We start from the raw sequence: 25,030 nt of genomic DNA on the forward strand, positions 1-25,030 counted from the left end.
CCATAAGTCCTTTTGACCCTGAGGCCTCAGGCCAAACAACAGGGAAAGGAACACAGCCCCTCCCATCAACAGAAAATTGGATTAAAGATTTATTGAGCTCGGCCCAGACCATCACAACAAGACCCAGATTCCCTCACAGCCAGTCCGTCCCATCAGGAAGCTTCCACAAGCCTCTTATCCTTTTCCATCAGAGAGCAGATAGAATGAAAACCACAATCACAGAAAACTAACCAGACTCATTGCATGGATTACAGCCTTGTCTAACTCAATGAAACTATGATCCATGCCCTGTAGGGCCACCCAAGATAGACGGGTCTTGGTGGAGAGTTCTGATAAAATGTGGTCCACTGTGGAGAAGGGAATGACAAACCACTTCAGCATTTTTGCCTTGAGAACCCCATGAACAGTATGAAAAGGCAAAAAGATGACACTGAAAGATGACCTCCCCAGGTTAGTAGGTGCCCAATATGCTACTGGAGAAGAGAAGAGAAATAGCTCCAGAGGAAATGAAGAGGCTGAGCCAAGGTGGAAACAATGCCCAGATGTGGATGTGTCTGGTGGTGAAAGTAAAGTCCGATGCTGTAAAGAACAATACTGCATAGGAACCTGGAATGTTAGGTCTGTGAATCAAGGTAAATTGGAAGTGGTCGAACAGGAGGTGGTAAGAGTAAACATCAACATTTTAGGAGTCAGTGAACTAAAATGGACCAGAATGGGTAAATTAAATTCAGATGACCATTATATCTACTACTGTGGGCAGGAATCCCTTAGAAGAAATGGAGTAGCCCTCTTAGTCAACAAGAGAGTCCGAAATGCAGTACGTTGGTGCAGTCTCAAAAATGACAGAATGATCTCTGTTCATTTCCAAGACAAACCATTCAGTATCACAGTAATCCAAGTCTATGCCCCAACCACTGATGCTGAAGAAGCTGAAGTTTAATGGTTCTATGATGACCTACAAGACCTTCTAGAACTCACACCAAAAAAAAGATATCTTTTTCATCATAGGGGACTGGAATGCAAAAGCAGGAAGTCAAGAGATACCTGGAGTAACAGTCAAGTTTGGCCTTGGAGTACAAAATGAAGCAGGGCAAAGTCTAACAGAGTTGCCAAGAGGATGCACTGATCATAGCAAACACCCAACAACACAAGAGATGACTCTACACATGGATAATAGTTTGGCCACCTAATGTGAAGAACTGACTCATTGGAAAAGACCCTGATGCTGGGAAAGATTGAAGGCAGGAGGAGAAGGGGACAACAGAGGATGAGATGGCTGGATGGCATCACCAACTCAATGGACCTGTGTTTGACCAAGCTCTGGGGAGTTGGTGAGGGACAGGGAAGCCTGGCGTGCTGCAGTCCATATGGTCACAGCGTCAGACACAACTGAGTGAGTGAACTGATGTAGGATCTAGCTCCCTGAATAGGAGTCGAATCCGGGCCCCCTGCATTGGGAGCGTGGAGTCTTAGTCACTGGACCATCAGGGAAGTCCTCTATTCTAACACATTTTAAAACACGTGTTGTGTGTGTGTGTGTGTGTGTGTTGTAGTCCTTAGGGTTTTCCACAAACAAGATCACATCATCTACAAATAATTTTACTTCATCCTTTCCAATTTAGATGCCTTTTATTTCTTTCTCCTGCCTAACTGCTCTGGCTAGAATTTTCAGTGTATGTTGAATAGCGGTGGTGAAAGTCAGCATCCTTGCTTTGTTCCTGATCTTAGAAGAGAAGCTTTCATTCTTTTATCATTGAGTCTGATGTTTAATGGAGGTTTTTAGTATATGACTGTTAATTGTGTTGAGTAGTTTCCTTCTATTCCTATTTGTTGAGTGCTTGCATCAGGAAACGGTGTTAAATTTTATCGGATGCTTATTTCTTAATCAGATGCTTTTTCTGCATCAACTGAGACAATCATGTGTTTTTATTTCCTTCAGTTGATGTGGTGTATTACATTGCTTACCTCATATGTTGAACCAATCAATCTTGCATCCCAGGAACAAACCCCACATGGTTGGGATGTATAATCCTTTTACTATACTGCTAAATTCGGTTTGATAGGTTTTTTTTGTTGAGGATTTTTGTGTCACTGTTCAAAAGGGATATTGTTCTGTAGTTTTCTTACAGTGTTTTTCTTTCTGGTCTCATGGAATGAGTTAGAAAGTGTTCTCTCCTAAAACTCGGGAGTTGCAGCTGGCAGCTGCCCTGGGGTGGGCTGTGTGCTGTGTGGCCAGCACGCCTGTTTGGGTGGTTTTGACTTTGAATCAAAGCTTCAGGTGAGGCTTGTCCTCTAGACAGGCTACCTTATCACTGCTGCTGCTGCTGCTGCTGCTGCTGCTAAGTCACTTCAGTCGTGTCCAACTCTGTGTGACCCCATAGACGGAAGCCCACCAGGCTCCCCCGTCCCTGGGATTCTCCAGGCAAGAACACTGGAGTGGGTTGCCATTTCCTTCTCCAATGTGTGAAAGTGAAGTCGCTCAGTTGTGTCCGACCCTTAGCTACCCCACGTTCTGCAGCCTACCAGGCTCCTCCATCCATGGGATTTTCTAGGCAAGAGTACTGGAGTGGCTTGCCATTGCCTTCTCCGACCTTATCACTAGTCATTTAATTTTTGTTTCTTTTTTTATCGTCAGTCTGTCTGTCTGGGCTGTGAGCTCCGTGAGGTCAGAACCTGTGTCTCACAGGTCCATCGCCCTACAGCCCTGGCCTGCCCAGCTCCTGGTGCAAATGGCAGCCGATGTGCCATAGATGAATGGGTGGGCCAGAGCCATCCCGGAGCTGAGCTGAGAGGCTCTGCACGTGACATGTGAATAGAAAGTAAAGAGCTTGGTCTTTTTGCTGAACACCCTTCAAGATGGCTGCCTGTGTGCAGTTCCTGTCTGAAATCCTCTCTGGAAGTGCTTTTTTTCAGTCACTTTATGAGTCAGCAGGACATTAGCGTTTACAGAGTACTTCCCACGTGGTTCCTCATTAAAATAGTCAGCCCCATTTTGTAAGTTAGCACAAGTTAGTTGCAGAGAGTAAATCTGCTTGCATGTCAAGGACACAACAGGTGAAGTTAAACTCCCCTCCCCAGCGCCAGCTTGGTACTTTTTCTGCTTTACCACTGCAATGACCGCTTTGTGTGGTTTCTTTTGGGGTGATGGTGCAGGTCTGGTGTGTGTTCTAGGGAGAGGGCAAGGTCACATGGGCATCTTCTAGTAATACTAAATTCATTTTATAAGGCACATTAGAAACCAAAATTGTTTTTAGTGACACAGTGTCTGGGCAGCTATCGTTAAGTGTTGTTTTTAAAAACTGAAGGAAGACTTTGGCCCGTAAGAAACAGTTAGCCTCCAGCATCCTGTCCTTGCGTCGGCAGTCCGCCCTGCAGGGTCTGGAGCTGTGTTTGGCACCCCTCTTCCCACCTTCCCTGACGGGCTGTGGGCAGTCGGTGCTCAGCATCTTACTGCAGAGCAGTGCCTACTTCAGCGTGGTTGCTTTTCCAGGACGGGACGCCCCAGAGCTGGTCTGAAATACTCTCAGGCCTTCCTCTTGGTTCTGTCTTCACTAATGCTGGCCTGCACTCCTTTAAACTGAGGGCCCTAAGGCTGGCATCTCAAAATACACCCCACAGGCCACTCATCCATGGCTCGTTCCAGCATTCCAGGGAGGGCCTGCTGACCTGAAGGTATCCTCTGGCCTCCGGTCTGAGTCACTCTGCTTCAGGTCAAAAGACCAGAGAAGATTTGGTGTCAGGACCTGCCACTGGTGAAGCGCCTGCCGCCTGAGGTAGGTGCTATCTTGTCTTTCCTGTCGAAGATGGCCTTAGCTGCTGCTTCTCGGTCAAAGATGGCCTTAGCTGCTGCTTCTTGTATGCTTAGGACCACAAAAGAGTGGCTTCACTCTGTTCTTACTTTCTGAAATTAGATATGTATTTTCAGATATGGGTCACAAGCATGACCTGTAGCTTAGGTCGCCTTTAGCAGAGCAGCTGTGTGGAATTAAATGCGGGCTGCGGGAACGGGAACCTGACTCCTGTTGCTGCCAGGCCCCTCCTTGCCATGTGGCTTCAGTATCCTGCCGCCCAGTTGGAACCCCTCTCTACCCTTTTGCCCCATTTTCTTGTACTTAACATGGCAAGTGATTTCATGACTGACCCTTACAGACCTGAACTCATCATTATCTTTGACTTTGGAGGGTTCTCAGATCCCTGCCTTTGATTTTCAGATGTGGCTGTTAATGGTTTAATTTCTGTGTGTGGTTTTTGAGTGGATTCTAACAACCTGTTTTTATTGAAGTTTCAGTTTATTTTATTTTTGTAATTGTTTGAGAGAAGAAAGGGATCTTAGGAGCAGATTCCATCTGTGAAATGCAATGTAGGATTTTGAGTAAAGAATGGAAAATGGAACAGATGGCATAAGCGGTGACAAGCCTACTTCAGGTTGATTCCTCGGAGTTCCAGATTGAGCTTCTGAAAGCCTGTCTAGAGAGCAGGAGAGCAGTGCACTCCCACAACCTTCCTGCCGCCCATGAAGGGGCTTTTCCACCTTCACACGCTTGACTTGGGCCTGAAAACACCAGCCGATCCTGGGCTCCTGACTTGTCCTGGAGAATGGGCGTGGCTCTCAGTGTGTGGCCCTGCTTCCATTGCTCCCAGTCCAGGGGACACCTGGCTGGTGCATGCCCCGCCTCCCCGCTGTCTCCAAGCTTCCCATCCTGTCTGACTGCACCTCGTGCTATAAGCTCATCTCCAAATGCTGGGAATCGTGAGCAAGATTTTTTTCCCCACTCCCCCTTTTTTTTTTAAACCTCCAGTCTTGTATTCCATTTATATCTACAACTAGCAGTTAAGCATTTTGATATAAAATGCAAAACATATACATGTTATGTGCCATGTTAAACCTCCCCCACCCCCCAACTGCCAATACTAACACTTTGGTTTATATAGGAGATAAAAATCAGGAAATATGGCCAGCCGAGACTCAGTTCTTTTCTGCCCTTTGGCTCAGAGAAGGCCCAGACACCACACTAAGGCTGCGGGGCTGAGTTACTTCTGTGTTTTGTTCTCTTGGCGGTCCGCACCGGTGGGAGTGAGACAGAAAGGCGTTGGCACAGCTGCTTCTGAGAGACTGGGAGACCCAGGGGCCATTCGTGTGGCCCTGTGCACTGCAGAGCAGAATGAAAGTTGGGAGACCTTTAAGAATTTGAGAAACTCCCAGAAAGAGGTGAGACTGTCAATGTTTGCAGCTTCACCTGTTCAGGGAAGTGATGCTGAAATTGAACCTGACTCTACAATAGGTGGCTTACTCTGGGGTGTCCCTTTTCCCACCATCGTCTGGAGCTTCTGGGCAGAGTTGGTGCTGGTTTCTAGTTTACTTTACGCTCTGATTTTGAGAACTTGCCAGACTGAATGCAGGTGCACTCTCCTTGCAGAAAGTGGGCTGACAATAGACCCCCTTAACCCGGTGCCGTATTTGCCTCGGGCAGAGTGGTCCCCGGGGCCAGAAGACCCAGGCTGATGTGCGATGTTGTGTCAGGTGCTCAAGGAACACCAGATGTATCCATGACGGTGTGTGGTTTCTCTTCTCTTTATGTCAGAGGTGCTGACTTGGGCTTTGAACAGGTGCATGGCGCTGTGTTTGTGTCAGTGGTGTGCTCTGCTGGGTGCGTTTATCTCCATCCTGCTCCTCCCTGGCTGTGAGAAAGGGGCGGACGGGACGCTGCAGCCCTTGTCTGCTCCCTCCTTGCTGTGTCAGCCTCCATGACTGTAGTCGCAGCCACATTTTCTTTTTTTGTTTTTAAACTTTGGTTTGGTGTTGTGTCAACTTCTGCCGTACAAGAAAGTGACTCAGTGATATATATACTTCTTCATATTCCTTTCCATCATGGTTTATCCCAGGATATTGAACGTAGTTTCCTGTACCATTCAAGTAGGACCTTGTTGCTGATTCATTCTATGTATAGTAGTTTGCACCTGCTGTTTCCAAACTCCCAACACTCCCTTCCTCCACCCTTCCTCCCCCTTGGCAACCAAAAGTCTGTTCTTTATGTCTGAGTCGTTTCTGTTTTATAGATGTGTTCGTTTGTGTCATGTTTTAGATTCTACTTAAGTGATATCATATGGTATTTGTCTTTCTGACTTAGTTCACTTAGTAGGATAATCTCTAAGTCCCTCCATGTTGTTTCAAATGGCATTATTTCATTCTCTATGTGGCTGAATAATATTCCATTGCATGTGTGTTTGTATGTGTATGTACACACACCACATCTTCTGTATCCGTTCATCTGTTGATGGACATTTAGGTTATTTCCAGGTCTTGGATATTGTAAATAGTGCTGCTCTGAACCTAACAATGCATGTATCTTTCCGAATTATAGTTTTGTCTGGGTGTATGCCCAGGAGTGGGATTGCTGGATCACATGGCAACTCTAGTTTGAGTTTTTTGAGGAACCTCCATACTGTTTTCCATACAGGCTGTACTAACTTACATTCCCACCAACAGTATTAAAGGGCTCCCTATTCACCACACCCTCGCTAACATTTACTCTTAGTCATGGCCCTTCTGACTGGACAGAGTTGGCCCCTCACTGTGGTTTTCATTGGCATTTCTCTAATGATTAATGGTGATGAGCATCTTTCCATGGGCCCGTTATCCATGGACGTCTTCTTCGGAGAAATGTCTATTTAGGTCTTCTGCCCATTTTTCGATTGGGTTGTTTAGTATTTACTTGTGTGAGCTGTTTATATATTTTGGAAATTAAGCCTTGGTGGTCACATCATTTGCAAATATTTTCTCCCAGTCTTTTCATTTTTTTTTAATTCTCATTTTGTGGTTTCCTTTGCTGTGCAAAAGCTTGTAAGGTAGATTAGGTCCTATTTGTTTATTTTTGCTTTTATTTTTATTTCTTTGGGAGACTAACCCAAGAAAACATTGGTACCATTTATGTCAGAGAATGTTTTCCCTGTGTTTTCTTCAAGGTATTTTATGGTGTCTTGTCTTTATTTGGGCTTCCCTGATAGCTCAATTGGTAAAGAATCCACCTGCAATGAAGGAGACCCCAATTCTATTCCTGGGTCAGGAAGATCTGCTGGAGAAGGGATAGGCTACCCACTCCAGTATTCTTGGGCTTCCCTTGTGGCTCAGCTGGTAAAGAATCCACCTGCAATGCGGGAGACCTGGGTTCAGTCCCTGGGTTGGGAAGATCCCCTGGAGAAAGGAAAGGCTACCCACTCCAGTATTCTGGCCTGGAGATTTTCATAGACAGTCCATGGGGTCACAAAGAGTCAGACACATCTGTAAGTCATTTTGAGCTTATTTTTGTGTATGGTGTGAGGGATGTGTTCTAACTTCATTGATTTACATGTGGCTGTTCAGGTTTTCCAGCACCACTTGCTGAACATACTTTTTTCCCCCATATTGTATGTTCTTGCCTCCTGTGTTGAAGATTAATTGTCCATAGGTATTTTTTTTTCACTTTTATTTGCATTTATTTTTTGTGGCATTTATTCCCGAGCCATGTGTTTTTGTCTCTTCAGTTTCTTCTGGGATATCTTTTTCTTCTGTGCAACCTCCACTTCTGGTTTAGGAGTGATCTGTTCTTTTTCAGGAAGGATCATCTCAATGTGGCAGGGAGAGCTCATGTAGGGGTTGATCCGACTGTGAGCTCTCTAAGTCCTGCGCCGCATCTTGGGGGCTTGGTTCACCAGGATGTGCTCGATGACCAGAGAATCTGCATCTAAGCCCTGAAGTTCAGCATTACTCTCTGCGTTTCTGAGCGTGTGTAGTAGAAACTCAGCAGTCTTTCTGGGCCACTGACCCTGCGTCCAGCGCCACTGTTTGGCCTGTGCACACCTACCAACTCCACCATTGTAACGACGGAATGGCACACGTTGCTTCTTTAAAGTGACATCCTTCAGATACTTGGTGGCTTTTCAGATATTCATACCCTTTATGGCCTGGGCAGTTTTCACGAGTGTTCTTAAAGTAAACACGAAGATTTGAACCTCTTGATTTGCATGATTTTGTGGGGTTTTCTGGGTCGAGTGAATAGTGCACCATTTTTAGGGGTCACCTCAGGCCGCTTACCGGAAAAGTATCCATAGGTCTTTGAATTTATTTCTGGGCTCTCTGTTCTTTTCCTGTGATCCATGTGTCTGTTTCTGTGCCAATACCATGCTGTTTCGATGACTGTAGCTTTGTAGTATTATCTGAATGCTGGGAGGTTTATGCCTCCTGCTGTGTTCTTTTTCTTCAGGATTGCTTTGGCAATTCTGGGTCTTTAATGGTTCCATATAAGATTTAGGATTATTTGTTTTAGTTCTGTGAAAAATGTCATAGGTAAATTGATAGGGGTCACATTAAGTCTGTATAATAGTTTGGGTAGCATGGCCATTGTAACAATATTCTTCCAATCGAAGAACCTAGGATATCTTTCCATTTCTTTGAATTACCTTCTGTTTCCTTTATTAGTGTTTTATGGTTCTCAGCATATCAATCTTCTACCTCCTTGGTCAGGTTTATTCCTGAGTATTTTATTGGTTTCATGCTATTTTTTAAAGGGATTGCTTGTTCATTTCTGGTATTTCATGGTTAGTGTAAAGTGATGCAACCGATTTCTGTATGTTAATATTTAGTATTATTTATTTCTAAATTTTTGGCTGTGCAGGCTTTTGTCTAGTTGTGGTGAGCTGGGGCTGCTGTCTAGTTGCTGTATGTGAGCTTCTCATTGCAGTGGCTTCTCTCTTGTGGAGCACAGGCTCTAGGGAGCTTGGGTTTCAGTAGTTATGGCACGTGGGCTCAGTAGGTGCCGTTCCTGGGCTCTCGAGCACAGGCTCAGTAGTTGTGGTACATGGACTTAGTTGCTCTGTGGCATGGGAATCTTCCTGGACCAGGGATTGAACCTGTGTCCCCTGTACTGGCAGGCAGGTTCCTATCCACTGTACCACTAGGGAAGTCTGGGCAATGGGATTCTGTCTCTTTCTTCCTATTTGTTACTTTAATTAAACCAGGAGGTTTATGAGGCATAAACATTAAATTATAGCAATATTTGATGAGTTTCCTTTATTTCATAAACCAGAGACCCCTTCAGACAACCTTGGAAATCTGATTGCTGTGAAACTGATTCCTGGGTTTTCAGTTAGTGATGGGTCATGCTGCTGCTGCTGGTGCCAGCCGTGTTTACTGAGCTCTACCGTGGGCCAGGGACCGTACATGTACTTCTATGTGTTAATTCGTCCTTCGCCACAAACCTGTTTTACAGACCTCACTTTACAAACTCGGGTGCCAAGACCCCAGCGGAGTGGCCCCCACTCAGGCTGGTAAGAGGCCGAAGCAGGTTGTGCCAGCAGGGCGAGGGCTCGTCTTTGAGCCCCTGTGCTGCCACCGCCATGTGTTTGTGTTCTCCAGATGGTCTCGGAAACCTCTGAATTTGGGAGGCAACAGGGCTGCATGTTGGTGCTTGGTCATTCACCTTTAGCCTTCAGTGAAGCCTGAGATGGGCAGGCTTCACGCGGCTGTGGTCTCTGGAAAGCTGAGCCTGTTGTCCATCCATAAGCAGTGTCCCCAACTCCTGGGCTTCCTGGGCAGTGGCTGGGCCTGGGTCATTTGAGCCAAGCAGCGTGCTCCTTCTTGGGACCTACCTGGTATGAGGATCTGGGGTTGCCATGGGGATAAAGCTCTTCCCGCACAGCCGTCCTCCCTGGGTTGAAGTCTACCCACAGTCTTCAGGGCTGGGCCCTGTGAAGGCCCCCAGGCGGAACCCACAGATCCACGGGTGCCAGAGGCGCTCCTGCCTGCACTGAACCTCTCTGAGAACTTCCTAGGTGCCAAACAAAGGACATTTAGGTCCTTGCCTTGCTTCTGGGGCTCAGCCCCGCCTGAACGTTCAGTTAAGGGCAGGCATTGGTGCCAGTAGTACCCAGGTAAAGAGCTAGGTGCTTTGGAAGCCCCTTGGATTGCCAGGACATCCATGTGTGGGTTTGGCACAGTGTCGGGTGAGAGGGGAATTTGCCCGCTTAGCAGACGGTAGCTGGGGTGTTTCAGAAGTAGATTAAGTGGAGGTTGATAGGAAAGAGTCATTTTTGCAGATGTTTGTCCACGGATGTTAATTTTTTATGCTGATTAAGAATTTAGGTGTATGGGAAAGGCAGGTGAAAAGTTGATCTGAACACTGAAATAGCTTTGTTGACAGTTCCGATTGGAACAGAGCCCTGTAGCTTAGATCGGGATGGCCCTCGCAAACCTGGATGTCAGGGTCAGTGCAGCGCAGGCAACACACAGGTGGGCCCGTGAGGGTTCCATGTGTTCCCGCATTTGAGGCACCAGAGTGGGTGCTGTCATGGGAAGGGGGGAAACACATCCTTATATATGTGGGGCTGAGCGCTGAAGAATTGATGCTTTTGAACTGTGGTGTTGGAGAAAACTCTTGAGAGTCCCTTGGACTGCAAGGAGATCAAACCAGTCAATCCTAAAGGAAATCAGTCCTGAATATTCATTGGAAGGACTGATGCTGAAGCTGAAACTCCAATACTTTGGTCACCTGATGTGAAGAACTGACTCATTGGAAAAGACCCTGATGCTGGGAAAGATTGAAGGCAGGAGGAGAAGGGGACAACAGAGGATGAGATGGTTGGATGGCATCACCGACTCAATAGACATGAGTTTGACCAAGCTCCAGGAGTTTGTGATAGACAGGGAAGCCTGGCATGTTGCAGTCCTTGGGCCTGCAAAGAATCAGACACGACTGAGCAACTGAACTGAGCTGAGGGCTTGGGATTGGGCAAGGACACTGAAGTCATTCAGTCTGATGAATGATTGAAGTCCCTTCTGATTTGCAGCCCTTCTTCCCCGAGCCCTTAATCTCATGGTCCTGGAGGGCCTGGGGCCACCTTCTCTGGGTGGCACACATGGTTGCTCCCCTCAGCTCCTCCTCAACATGCCTTTAGCCCTGTGTCTCCCCTCTGGGCATGGGGGTGTGGGGAGTGGTGGTGGGATAAGTCCTGGAAGGAGTGGACATTTCCAAAGTGTGGACCGTGCACAGCTGTGTGCCCACTGCCATGGCCTCCCAATTTTTCGGGGGACAAGGCTCACCAGTGACACTGGGTGGGCACAGGGCACAGTGTGCAGGGCGTCCGCTCCAGGCCTGAGTCTGCACCTGCATCGCAGAGGGTGCTCACCATGCTGTGAGTCCCTTGGGGCGTCCTGAGGCCCATGGCCACTGAGGACACCGTCCAGGGGATGTCTCTCCTGAGAGGAGTGTAAGGATTGTATGGCTTCCTTTTTCCTTTTTTACAGAAAAACTTTACTCATTTCACAAATACCATGAATTGGAAATAGTATTGGCTGGTATCAATTTCCCCGAAACAGGTTTCTGAGGGAGACTCTGGTGGGTGCTGATGCGCTCCAGGAGCGGGTCCTCAGCCACCCAGTTCAGCCTGCGATGCCTGCTTGTGTCCCTACAGAGAGGAAACTGGTTCTACCACGCTGAATGGTCCACATGGGGTGCAGGACCTGGGGACATCCTGCCAGGCTCAGAACTGAGGCCCAGATGTGGGACCTTGGGTCTGTGTCAGACTCAGGGGCAGAGGGTGGCCAAGTCCCTGGCGTTCCCCCAGCTCGTCACTAATTGATGTGCTTTGTTCTTCCAGGAAGAGTCTGCTGAGGGCGCGGGTCATGGACTTCATCACCTCCACGGCCATTCTGCCCCTGCTCCTGGGCTGCATGGGCCTCTTCAGCCTCTTCAAGCTGCTTCAGTGGTTGCGCATGAGGGCCTACGTCCGGAACGCCGTGGTGGTTATCACCGGCGCCACGTCGGGCCTGGGCCGAGGTGGGTCCTGGGGCAGTGTTGTGCAGGAGGGGCCGGGGGCGCGGGTGCAGACACATGAGGTTGGCCGGCGACTGGGCAGCAAGGGGCCCCCTGTCCCTGGTCCGGGAAGAAAAGGCCGTGGGAGCACCAGGGCTGGAGGTGGCAGCCAGGGAGAAGGCCACACACGTGTCCGGGGCAGCCTCACCACCGGGCAGCGTGGAGACGGGCATCTGTATGTGGCGGCACCCAGCTTCCCAGTTGCTGTTCAGTCGCTCCATCATGTCCGACTCTTTGCGACCCCAAAGAGGTCCCCAGAGATGGACTGCAGCACGCCAGGCTTCCCTGTCCTTCACTGTCTTCCGGAGTTTGCTCAGACTCATGTCCGTTGAATTGAAGAATGTTTTTGCTTCTCTGAGGGTCTTTACTGGATTCATCCGCATCCCTAGTTTAAGGCTCTGGGGTCACCTTCTCCTTGCTGCTCTTCACGGGGCCTCCAGCTGTATCCGGGCAGATCAGGACAGCATCAACGAGGCATCAGCTGTTCCTCAGCCAGCCTCCTGTTGAGCTAGGTTCTAGTCTGGTTCTAGACCCACATGGCGCTTCTGGGTCCCAGGCTGCCCTCAGCAGAGTGTGCCTGTGCAGGTGTGTCGGGATCTGCACATGTGCCACGCCACCCTACACACTCCCCACGCTGGTGCTCAGTTCCGTGGAACGAGGCCGAGGTGCCCTGTGGTGGGGTACACCCAGCACCTTTGTGTCTCCCGCCACATGCTGGGACAGATGATGGGAGGCAGGGCCCTCCCCTTGGGGAGCCCAGGTCCTGCAGAGAGGAGGGACTTCTGCCCGTGTGTACCCCGTGTGTTCCCCGCAGCCGGCAGGCACGGCACCCAGGTGTGTGCTGGCTCGGGCTCATCTCCCGATTCCTCCACACCCTCAGAGAAGGCGTGACTCCTTCTGGGATCTGTAGGCAGAAACCTGAAGCCAAATGGAAGCCCACGTCTCCTCTCCCTGGGGAGGCGGCGAGGTGGGCAGGAAGGGCCCAGAGTGGCAGGGCTGTGCGGGGGCTGCAGGAACATGGGGGAGCAGATGAGGACTAGACTGCTGGTGGCCAGGGGGCCTGCAGGCTTCAGGGAACAGGGGTCCATGCGTGCTCCAGCATGGTGTTCAGGTGAGGTCTTGGGGGTGACCTGAGGTCTGTCATCAGATCTCCCAGCCCCAAGCCACAGCTGAGCCTCTGACCTTACTCAGCGCTAAATATAGATTCTTAGCGGCCGCCACTTCGCAGCAGAGAGAAGCGTTTTTTTAATGTCCTTGAAGAGCATCTGAGGGTTGGCTGTGTGGGAGAGGCGGGCTGCGGGGCCAGCATGCACATGCGTAGGGGAGAGGCTGTCCTCTCTTCATCCCATGTCCTGCAGCACTGGGGCCTGTGTATCCTTGTGTGTCTGTGCTCTTCCTGCTGTTTCCTGGGTCCCATCAGAGGGCTAGGAGGCCGTGTGTCTCTTCTCCTCTGGCCTCAGTACAGACACCCCTTGGCCACTGCCCATGGGTTGTGGGGAGGAGACCTCGCCCACCCTCGTGGCTCTGCCCACATTGGCCACCCTGGAGGCCTGGCAGACATGCAGGGTGCTCAGACGGCCCTCTGTGTTCCTCCTGCTGTGTCTCCTGGCTTGTCATGCGGATCACAGGACTCCGGGTGAAGGGACACATCTTGGCTCCACGGCTGTGAGCAGCTGGGGGGTTATAAGCCAGCAGGGCTAGAGGCCTGGGGACTGGCTGGCAGCCGAGATAAATGTGCTCCTTCTCCCTCCACCCTTCTGCCTCTTTGTATCAGCTTTTCTCCCCGGTTTGTTGTTTGCATCCCCGTCACTCCTATACAAGCTCTAATTTCCTCCCTTTGTTTTGCTGTGAAGTGGATGACAGTCTCCAGAGCCGGGTGGACCCCCATGTCCCCCACCTTACGTCTTGGTGGCAGCTCACAGAATGCCCACTATGGCGGTCAGGTCAGGATGAAATGGGATGAGGAAGCCAGCAGGGCTTTGGGAATGGTAGGAGACTGGCCTCGGGAACACCGAGGGTCTCTGTGAGAGCACCCCCCACCCCTATCCCACCCCACCCAAGGAGACTCAGCTGGGCTGTGACCCAAGCAGCCCACCCGGGGCCAGAGTAGGGTCTTGACTCAATCTGGGTTTGAGCCCTTGGTCAGGATGGGCTTCAGGGAAGAGGACACCACATGACCTGAACCTCCTTCCAGAAAGCTCCACCTGGATCAGGGGAGCGAGTGAGACTGCAGGAGGAGCTGTGTCTGGAAAGAGGGCGTTGTCACCCGGAACCTCCTCCCTCCTTTCCTGAGGGACGCTGCCCTCACTTTGGCCGGGGAAGATGGTCGCCTGGACCGCAGAGCCTCCTCCATCCCTGGATCCGTACCCGTCCTGTGAGCCCATAGCATCAAGACTCCACTTGACTGCTGGGCCCGAGACTCAGTCTGATACCTAGGGTGGCTGCATGGTCAGCTGGGGCCATGGGGGCTGCACAGACCTGCTCGTGGGCACCTGAGCGAGGCCAGGCCTCCAGTGAGGACAGGCTGTGGCCCTTTAAACCCCATGTTTCCATTTTTGCCAACATCAGTGTTTTAAATTTATTTTTCGGCCTTGCAGCATGGCACAGGGGATCTTAATTCCCCAACCAGGGATTGAACGGTTGCCCCCTGCAGTGGGGGAAGTGGGGAGTCCTAATCACTGGGCCACCAGGGGTGTCCCTTGAGCAGTCTAAAAAGGCGGCTTAGAAACACACTTAGTCCTGGCTGGCACTTTCTGTCTGCCTGAGGCTGCCATGACACGCTCAGTCCTCACAAGAGGGAAGTGGAGATGAGGAGGCCTCCCAGGGAGACCGAGTCCGCCACAGGAAGTCTCGCTTCATCTGTCCTCTTGACCCAGGGGCTTTGAGCTTCGCGGCAGTCACCACTCAGCCGTGTTTGGGGCATCACTCCTTGCTCCTGCTGCCCTTCCCATTGTGGTCTTGGGGTTCCCAGGTGACCCTGGCCGGCCCAGTCCTGGTGATTCTGTCCCCACCATGGCCAATCTGGCCCTTCCCTCGGATTCTGACACCAGAGCTTGGAGGGAACAGGTCAGAGGCCCCCTTGTGTGGCTGGGGAGTGGGAACCCAGAGTTGTCTGCAGCCCCAGCCCCTCTGTGAAGAGACTGGGGGATGAAGTGGGGAAGGGACCTGCCAGCATTCAGAGAGCTGGGCTCCTGCTGCCTGGGACCCTGTGCAGCCCACTCCTGTCCCCGTGTCTGAACCGTTCAGCTCCGTCTCTGATTCCTGAGCTGCCTGGAACCCTCCTGACAAGCCCGCATTTTGCATTGCCTCCAAAGAATGCTGATGAAGACAGGTGCCCAGGTAGTTTTGGACTCTGCCCTGCGACGGTCTTAGTTGTCACCTGGATGCTCTAGTGACTCGGAGGAGCCTGGTCTCATCCCCGTGCCCCCGATCATTTTAAAATGATGTCCCCCTTATTGTCCCCCTGCTGTTCTTTAACCTCCTTGCAAGGCTGTCAGCCTCCCCACTTTCTGTCCTTACTGTATGGAGAGGAAATGGCAACCCACTGTGGTATTCTTGCCTGGAGAATCCCATGGACAGAGGAGCCTGGCAGGCTATGGTTCGTGGGGTCGCAGAGAGTTGGACACAACTGAGCAACGTAGTGTGCAGAGCATGTGTGTCTACGAACCCTTGAGCCGGGCAATCTCGGGAGGAACAGCCCTACAGGCTTCAGGTCTGGTGGTGTCTCCCCACCCCCTCTCACCAGAGTCCTGAGTGTCCACAGAAGCGTCCCTGGCAGATATGTGCCTATTGTATTGAGGTGACAGCGAACCACAGGCCTCGGTGCGGGCGGGCTTGGGGGGGATGTTCTGGCGCTGCTGGCTGTTGGGCACGTCCCTTGCCTCATGGAGCTTCTTTGCAGTGACAGCGGGGATCCTGCTCACAGCGAGGGTCAGAGCTGAAGGCTGTGCTGGAAAATCCTGAGCCTGGTACCCAACAGTCTGTCCGCCGGCTCTAGCTCCCTCCTGCCCGTGGATGTGTCACAGCCCTGAACATGGCTCTGAGAGGGCCCTGACTCCCAGCCGCACACCCCTCCATGGCGGGGCTAGTACCGATGCTTGGGGAAGAAATGGCCTATGGTTTGAGGCTGGGGGGCTGGGAGCTGAGCTGACGGGGCCGAAGGCCTGGGTCTCCCCAGACGACAGACTGCTTTCTTGTCCCCTAGAATGTGCCAGAGTTTTTCACGCTGCCGGTGCTAGGCTGGTGCTCTGTGGCCGGAACGCCGAGGCCCTGGAGGAGCTCAGCCAAGAACTTGCTGCTTCCCGGGCTCCGGAGGTGAGTGAGCCTGGGGGACTTGCCTGGGGAAGAGGCGCAGCCCGTCCCCTGCAGGTCTTCACAGCAGACTGGGCTCAGACCCACCACTCTGTACCACTGCGTGTTTAGAGAGAGGTCTCTCTGCGAGTTCTCCCTGTCTCCCCCAGTACCTATTCATCTCTTTTTGGTGGTGGGAGGTTGGCAATGACTTTTAATGTTTTATCTGTGGGGGAATACACATATCTATCATTTTAACCTCTTACAAGCTTACAGTTCAGTGATAGTAAGTGCATTCACCATGTTTGTAATGATCACCTGTCTGTCCCCAACAAAAATTGTGTTCCCACCTAAACAATCCACTTTTTCCTCTGCTTTCCAGTCCCTGGAAATGTCTATTCTACTTTCTGTGAATTTGCCTTTTCTAGATACCTCATAAGATTAAAATATTTGTCTTTCTATGAGTAGTTGTTTCTCTAAGCGTAATGTCTTCAGGGTTCATCTACATTACAGCATGTGTCCCAACTTCTTTCCCCTTTCTGATGGACTGGTATTCCGTTGTGTATACAGATGTTCCACACTTGGTCTGTCCATTTTCTTGACATACTGCAAGGCATCTCCACCTGTAGGCTATTGTGAATGATGCTGATGTGGACACAGGTGGACATGTATCCGCTCCAGTCCCTGCTTTCAGCTGTTTCGGACATCCCTGGGAGTGGAATGGCAGGGTTTGTGGTAGATTTGTTTAACCTTTTGAGGAATTGCAAACTGTTTTCCACTGCAGCTGTGCCAAGTTACAGTCCCACCAGCACTGCACAAGGGTTCTGACTTCATATCCGTGCCAGCACTTGTTTTCTGTTTCTTAATTATACTGTCCTAGGAAAATCCCATGGATGGAGGAGCCTGGTAGGCTGCAGTCCGTGGGGTCGCTAAGGGTCGGATACAACTGAGTGACTTCACTTTCACTTTTCACTTTCACACATTGGAGAAGGAAATGGCAACCCACTCCAGTGTTCTTCCCTGGAGAATCCCAGGGACGGGGGAGCCTGGTGGGCTTCCGTCTATGGGGTCACACAGAGTCAGACACGACTAAAGTGACTTAGCAGCAGCAGGAGATACAAGTGGAATCTCATTGTGGTTTTGACTTGCATTTCCCTAACTACAGGTGGTGTTGAGCATCTTTTCATGTGCTTATTTATATATCTCAATTGGAGAAATGTCAATTCAAGTCCTTTTCCTGATTTTTAATCAGGTTGTTTGTTGTTAAGGAGTTCTATGTATATTCTAGATTTTGAGTGTGTATGCTCAGTCATGTCTGACTCTTTGTGATGCCATGGACTGTGGCCCGCCAGGCTCCTCTATCCATGGAATTTTCCAGGCAAGAATACTGGAGTGGGTTGCTATTTCCTTCACGGGATCTTCCTGACTTAGGGATCAAAACTTAGTCTCCTGTCCTGCCTGCTAATGGACCACCAGAGAAGCCCTTGAGGCCGTGTTTGTACATGGTGATAGGTAAGATTGCAGCTTCATTCTTTTGCATGTGGATATCTGGTTTGCCCAGAGTTCCTTTCCCTCTTGAATGGCCTTGGCAACCTTGTCAAAAATCTAAATTTGAGGGTTTATTTCTGGACACTTTATTCTGTTCCACTGATCTATATGCCTATCCTTATGTCAGTACCATACTGTTTTAATCCGTGCAATTCAGTAGTAAATTTCAAACACTGAAAGTGTGAATCTTCCAACTTTGCTCTTATCTCCAAAATTGTTCTGCTATTCCTGAATAGCCACTGCACTTCTATATGGATTTTAGGAAATTTTTTTTTTCCTGACAAAAATGGCATTGAGATTTTGATAGGAATTGTGTTGAGTCTAGATCACTTTGGATAGTATTGTCACCTTAACAGTGTTAAGTCTTCCAATCCATGAACATGGGATGTCTTTCCATGTGTTTAAATTTTCATTTTTATCATGTGTCTTACCGCCTTCCATGTACAAATCTTTCACCTCTTTAGTTAGATTTATTCCTAAGGATTAAATTCTCTTAGCTGCTATTATAAATGGTGTTGCTCGCCTAATTTCCTGTTCAGATTATTCATTGTTGGTATGTAGAAACACAGCTGGGTGTTTTGTATTTATCTTGTATCCTGCAGCCAGGACAAGACGACGCAGGTTGGCCATCAGAACAGCATCCACCATTGGAACACAGCCCCAATGTTTGGGAGACAGGGTCTGCCTTGACTCCTAAAGCTGCATGAGAAATGTGGGCTGCCTTTCTCACAGCTTCTCACCACAGGGGAGTCATCACCACGGAGCTAATAGTTGAAATCAGGCAACATTTTCTATACTTTGCTGGCTGAGCATGCCCCCTGGAAGCTGCAAGCGTTCAAAGAGTTTGACCTTAGAGCTGAGTTGCTGCCATTAAGCTGTCCAGGCAGAGGGCAACTCCTGCAAGTCCTGTCCGACTCCACACCCCTCCCTCACCTGCTTAGGTTCAGGGCATCCTCTGAGTCAGAATGTCCACTAGTTGTTTTCTTCTCATGACATTCTTTATAGCTATAGTGCGTCAGTCTTCCCCATGAGACTGTATGCTTTAGGACAGAAACGTGTCTGCCTTGCTTTTGCTATCTCCAGCATCGGGCACATGCTGCTGCTGCTAAGTCACTTCAGTCGTGTCCGACTCTGTGTGACCCCATGCTCCCCTGTCCCTGGGATTCTCCAGGCAAGAACACTGGAGTGGGTTGCCATTTCCTTCTCCAATGTGTGAAAGTGAAAAGTGAAAGTGAAGTCGCTCAGTCGTGTCCGACCCTTAGTGACCCCACGGACTGCAGCCTACCAGGCTCCTCCATCCATGGGATTTTCTAGGCAAGAGTACTGGAGTGGCTTGCCATTGCCTTCTCCGATCGGGCACATAGGAGTGTATAAAAAATGTTTTGTGAACAAAGAATAAACTGACTTGGCCTGAGAGGCATAGCAGCTCTGTAACGTGGGACAGAGTACAGCGTCCTGCTGGCCCAGGGTGGAGGAGGCCCTGCTTACCTCGTCTGTGACCCCTGCCCACAGCGCTGTCCAGGTCAGGTGTTAGCATGACGGGCAGGCCACGTTCTTCAGGGAAGTGCTGCAACCTGTCTTTCACGCTAGGCTGCCCCCACAATGAGGAGCCAGGCCAGACCATCACTCTGAAGGTATGTTTGGCTTCTGTCACACTTGACCAGGTGCAGACACACAAGCCTTACACGGTGACCTTCGACCTCACAGACCCTGGGGCCATAGCAGGGGCTGCCTCCGAGATCCTGCAATGCTTTGGCCACGTGGACGTGCTCATCAATAACGCCGGGATCAGCTACCGAGGCGCCATTGTGGACACCAGCCCAGATGTGGACAAGAGAGTGATGGAGACAAACTACTTTGGTCCAGTAGCTCTGACAAAGGGTAAGGTCTTGGGTCAGAAGGGAGAAGTGCCTGGGCAGGTTGGCATTGTTTTCATTTCCTATGGTTCCTTCTTCCTGGACCTGCTGTCTTATCCACTCCACCCTGGGGTCAGTGCTCTCCTAGCAACTTGGGGTTGGCTTTTCTGGGCCTGGGCCTGCACTGTGTTGTTGCCTCCTCATCCTACTGTGTTTGGCGACCTACTGGGTGCAGGCAGGGCACAGAGGCATTCTGACATCCTGCCATGGTTCTCACAGCAGGGCACAGGGGGCTGAGCACTCTCAGACACAGCCCTCCCCGGGCTCTCCATGTGAGCAACAGTGACCTCTGCCCTCTCCCCACAGCGCTCCTGCCTGCCATGATCAGAAGGCGCCAGGGCCACGTGGTTGCAATCAGCAGCATCCAGGGCAAGATCAGCCTGCCTTTCCGATCTGCATGTGAGTGCTTCCTCCTCCTGTCAGGCGCTCCTGCCCACACATCCATTGTTGTTTACTCCTGTTGTGAAGACAGCAGGCTCCCGGTCCAGAATTCAGACAGGAGAGGGACACTCAGCACAGAGCGTGTGGGGCCCTGAGAGGCGTGTGCCCCTGAGCAGAGCCTGGGCTCAGTCCCAGCTCCACTCCTCATGCCAGGTGTGACCGCGTGCCAGGCCCCCTCCCAGCGCCACCGCCACCACCAGCCCACAGGTGCTGCCCCTCCGTCTGTTTATTGCACACGCCCCCAGAGTTCTCCTGCACATGATGAGACGTGCAGCGCTGGGGCCCTTATATGTAGTTCTCTGCTTCCATTATCCCGCTTGACAGGATCTTCCCACTCAGCTCCCTACTTGCTGAATGGATGGGCGTCACTTAACTCAGGGGTTGTCTCAGTGCCAGAGGGAACCGCCTTCCTTAGTGGCCAGCAGCAGGGATGCGCTGCATGCAGCGTGCTTCAGTGTTCTTATGTCTGGGCACTCACTTGCTGTGGGAGGGTTTCAATAAGATTAGTTCCAGAAAGTGGAAATGCTGCCAGCTCGACTTCAGTTTAGACTCACCTCCCATCCTGCACAGCTGTGCCAGGATGCTGGGACTGCACCGTCACAGGGCACCAGCAGGCAGGTTCTACTTGTGTTTAAAAATGTTAGCGGTGTCACAATTACCTCTAAACTGTCCTGGTAACTGCGTTCTTTGGTTCACTGTCTGCAAGGAAACACTCTGTTGTAACCGAGCCCCCCACCCCCAGATGCCTGAGGCAGCTGCGAGGAGGGGGTATGTGGAGGAGAAGGGGCATGGAGGGGAGAGGGCATGTGGAGGGAACGGGCAAAGCCTGGAGAGGACGGCCACATGCCACACTCAGCTGGACAGGGAGCCCGTCAGAACTGGATGCAGCCCAGCGCTCCTTCTGGTGCAAATGTGTATCCAGGGCCAGTTGTGGGGCTTGTGAGCCCACACCAGTTCCCTCACCCCTGTGGCCACTCTCAGGACGCCGAGACACCCGGGGATGCCGTGTCCACACTTGTCCTGGACTGATGGGTGGTTTCAGTCACTGGCAGAGGACGGCTTCCTCCGGAAATGTGTGGGCGTCACAGCTGACAGCAGGGGCCACACCAGGGATTCAGGGTGGGGGGTGCACGGTGCATGGTGCTCTTTGTACTGAGTTGCTTCTAGACATCACTGGATTTGGTCTTTCTGAATTTTATCCTCCTCTTGGCTGTGACTGTGTAGGTCACACTTGGTCTGGAAGTTTCATAACCCCCAGGCTGGACAAGGTGGTGCCTCCTGGGCGCAATGGTCCACCCACAGGCAGCGGGCTCCCCAGTCGTGAAGTGGCGGGGGGGCTTCGTCCCCTCGGGGCTATTGTGAGGCCAGGTGGGAGGATCCAGGAGGTAAGCATGCAGAGCTCTGGGGACTCTTCCACACAAGAGGCTGCCCCGTGGGACCTGACAGACGTGAGGCGGCCTGGTGTGGGTTTGCACATATGTTGCCATGCAGGCAGGGAGCATCCCTGGACATCCATTTTCAGTGACAAAACCCGAAACAATGCTGAGCCTGTTCTGTGGCTATGACCCTGAGTCACATGGCAGCCGCCCAGTCAGCCTTCCACACAGAGAGAACCCTGAGCACAAGTAACATGGACCATAGGAGCAACCTGTGGCCATGTCCTCATCTGCGCAGGGACCTGGCTGACGTGAGACACCAGCAGCCTGGCCCCTCTGAGGAACTGTGCTGGAAGGTGTGAGGAGGGCTTTCGCTTTCTTTCTTTAGTTCCTTCTGAACTATCTGAATGTTTTACACAGTAGACTTTTTTAACTTTTACTTTACACTTAGAACTGGCAGGAGCAAGAATGCCCATGAACCTTTGACCATATGTGCTGTGTCGTGTTCTGTGTGAGTACATGTATGTAAGATGCACAGGGTATTCCCTGAACCGGAGCGGGAGACCTGATGCCCTCCTGTTCAGGGTCCTGACTGGCATCATCCTACCCTCCCTCCGTCAACGACCTTTGCAGACGCGGCCTCCAAACACGCAACCCAGGCCTTCTTTGACTGTCTGCGGGCTGAGGTGGAGCAGCATGACATCGAGGTGACGGTCATCAGTCCCAGCTACATCCACACCAACCTCTCCCTTAATGCGGTCACAGCCGACGGGTCCAAGTATGGAGGTGAGGCCCCAGTGCGCATTCCTCTGTGAAAGCTCCCTGATGATCTTGCAGTTTTCATTCAGAGTATCAGTTTAAACCACCTGACGTTGTGAGGTTGGTCATATATACTGATGACCAACCTCAGCACCAACCATCTCTACCCTGAACCCTGCAGGCTGGAGGAAGTTGTGGGAACAGGCCCACAACAGGGCTGGGGGGAGCCCCCTGCTGAGATGCTGACCGGACTTCAGCTAGCCCGTTGTTAGTGCTAAAGTGACCAGGCCAGGTCTCTTCCCATGAGGTTCCCCTGCAGTGTTGGGGGGACAAGACTTCAGGAGTAAGAAGAGGCCAAAGAGCACAGAGCTGACCTGCAGTCACCATTAGTGGCCCGATTGGCAAGGCCCCAGCGTGCAGGTGGGGCCAACCAGGACCAGCTGGCTTTTGCCTCCCCAGCTGGTGGACCCACATGAGCTGCCTTCCTGCGCCTGCTCGGGGCCTGCCTCCTGGGACATGCTCCTGGGAGTATGCTGGGTGTGCACCAGCGGCCTCCTGGCCAAGCCTGAACCAAGACCACCATGCCCAGGGCAGCAGCCCCCTCACTCAGCAAGGCAGCAGAAGTCGTACAGAGGCACGGGGTTGGATAAGCTCGTATGCATTTATTCCTAGAAGAATGGTCACGTCCCATGACTTGTGGCATCTAGTTCCCTGACCAGGGATTGCACCCATGCCTCCAGCATTGGAAGTACAGTCTTAACCATTGCACCACCAAGGAAGTCCCAAGAATCTTTAAAAAATTCCCTCTGTGGCATTTAAAAATGAGCAGCCACCAGAAACCTGCTGTTCTGTGTTGATAGTGGAGAGGAAGCCAGGCAGCACCAGTATGGCTGCGGGTGGCCTGCCCTCTGCCCACTGCTCCTGCTTTGTGGGCAGTTTGCCAGTGACAAGGGAAAAAGTAACATCCTGTGCCCCTGCATTGACCTCTGGTCCACAAAACAAACCAAGGCTTCCTTCCTGCCTGTCACCCATACTCCCGAGACAGGGGCCCTGCCCTACCTGCCTCACTCCTTCTCACTCTAGCCAGCGTGCTCTGCAGCCCTCCCACCCACCTGGCCCCCTGCATGGCCCACTGCCCTGGAACAGCACCCTTAGTCACTGGTTGCCCCAACTGGCTGAAATATCCCAGGTCAGGGAATGAGGTAGCATCTGCTGGGTACCCCCTGGCTGTGGACCGTAGTTCTGAGCTGTCCACCTCCCTCCTCAGACTGCAGGGACGGTTGCTGCACCTGCTGCCCAAGCCCCTAGGAGAGCTCCCTGGGGGACCCAGTGTCCAGAGTTGGCTCAGGTCCTCCTTGGGGCTGCTGCCCCCAAGTTCAGTGAGTTTCCTGTTTCATTTCAGTGATGGATGAGACCACGGCCCAGGGCCGAAGTCCTGTGCAGGTGGCCCAAGACATCCTGGCTGCTCTGGGGAAGAAGAAGAAGGATGTGGTGCTGGCCGACCTGATGCCTTCCCTGGCTGTTTACCTTCGAACTCTGGCTCCTGGGCTCTTCTTCAGACTCATGGCCTCCCGGGCCAAGAAGGAGCGGAAGTCCAAGCACAGCTAGTGCCTGTCCTGGTCGGCAGGTGGGGCAGTTGCTGCTCCATGGGGACTGTGCTGGACTTCTGCCTCACGGGTGGGGAAGGAGGGAGACACGCTCCCCCTGCAGACCCCTGGCCAGGCCTGCTGGCGGGGGACAGGAACTAGGAGGATGTCTGGGAATCAGGAAGGGTGAGGGACAGCTTTCTCCAGGTGGAGGGTCTAAACTCTGGGACATGAAATAAAGGAAGGAGCCTGGGAGCCGTGGTCCCTGAGGGCAGGCAGAACCACGCCTCTTCTGTACCTCAGCCTCTGCATCTTAGGGTCAGAAGACACCCTCATGTCAGCTGAACCTGGTTCTCAGGGAGGAGATAGAGGCCTTCACACTGTTTACGAGACCCCCAATGTCTTGGTCAATGCAGCAAATGGTCATCATGTGACTGGCCTCCCCGTTGTTCAGTGCGTGGGAGCTGCCCTCCTGCACCAGACTTGTTTCAGTGACAGCTTCTGCTCAGCTGCCCTGAGGTGGCCGCTGTTTGTCTGCCTCTGGCCACCTCCCCACAATCTGGTCTGCAGGCAGAGCCAGGCTCCCTTTCCAGATCTGGCCCCCACCCTGTTCCAACCCCACAGGCTCAGGAGGGTGGTGGGCACTGCACAGTGGACATGAGGTCTAAGTCACTGCCAGGTTACCTGTGGACCATATGCCACCCAGCTGAAGACTAGCATTCCCAGGCCTCTTGGAATTAAGTCAGAGATTCTCCAACTGTTCTAAAATCTTTGGCCTTCCCCCAGTAAACAAATGGCCCCGCTGCCCCACGCACCCCGATGCCTCCCCTGCACCCCTTCTCACTCTTGTATCTGACCTTCCCGAGGGACCCTCTTAAACTCCAGGTGTCACTCACACATGTGCCCTCAGGGGGGGCCAAGCAGAGTCTTGGGCTGGCAGGGCCCCCTCTTTGGTGGAAGACGAGGGGAGTCTTCCCTCAGCCTGGGGCAGCAGGTTGAACTCAGGGTCCACAGCAGGACAGCCTCGATGCTTAAAAAAAAACACAGGCATTAGTTTGTGTTCTCCTAAATCAGAACCTGGACAAGAGACCCCAGGCCCCAGCTCTCTGGGCAAACTCAGCAGAGACCCAGAGACTGGCAGGCCTGGCCTTGCCCTGCCCCAGCCCTGAACAGTGCTCCTTGAACCAAGGCCCAGGTGAGACATGAGGCTCCTCCGGGAGGGGTTGGGCCTGCCTGGTGAGAGGCTTATTCTTGCTGCAAGTGGTGCC

At 51.8% G+C, this 25,030-nt stretch overlaps 1 protein-coding gene across 4 annotated transcripts in view; it reads left to right on the plus strand.

Annotated features, from left to right (window-relative positions):
* Nucleotides 1-24,043, plus strand: part of DHRS7B (dehydrogenase/reductase 7B) — a 42,722-nt gene extending 18,679 nt beyond the window's left edge. For 3 of the 4 annotated variants that reach the window (XM_055407508.2, XM_055407510.2, XM_055407511.2), the window contains exons 2-7: nt 11,632-11,810; nt 16,051-16,160; nt 19,349-19,565; nt 19,907-19,999; nt 22,051-22,203; nt 23,579-24,043. In XM_055407508.2, the coding sequence (XP_055263483.1) occupies nt 11,632-11,810; nt 16,051-16,160; nt 19,349-19,565; nt 19,907-19,999; nt 22,051-22,203; nt 23,579-23,784 (958 nt within the window). In that variant the 3' untranslated portion in view covers nt 23,785-24,043. Of the gene's footprint in view, nt 1-3,637; nt 3,774-11,631; nt 11,811-16,050; nt 16,161-19,348; nt 19,566-19,906; nt 20,000-22,050; nt 22,204-23,578 lie in introns of those variants that run through there. The other variant, XM_055407509.2, reaches the window with a different exon arrangement.
* The last annotated feature ends 987 nt before the right edge of the window (nt 24,044-25,030 follow it).

This window comes from Moschus berezovskii, chromosome 20, assembly GCF_049115385.1.
Source record: "Moschus berezovskii isolate FMDL1 chromosome 20, NW_MosBer_1.0, whole genome shotgun sequence".
Taxonomy (NCBI): domain Eukaryota; kingdom Metazoa; phylum Chordata; class Mammalia; order Artiodactyla; family Moschidae; genus Moschus; species Moschus berezovskii.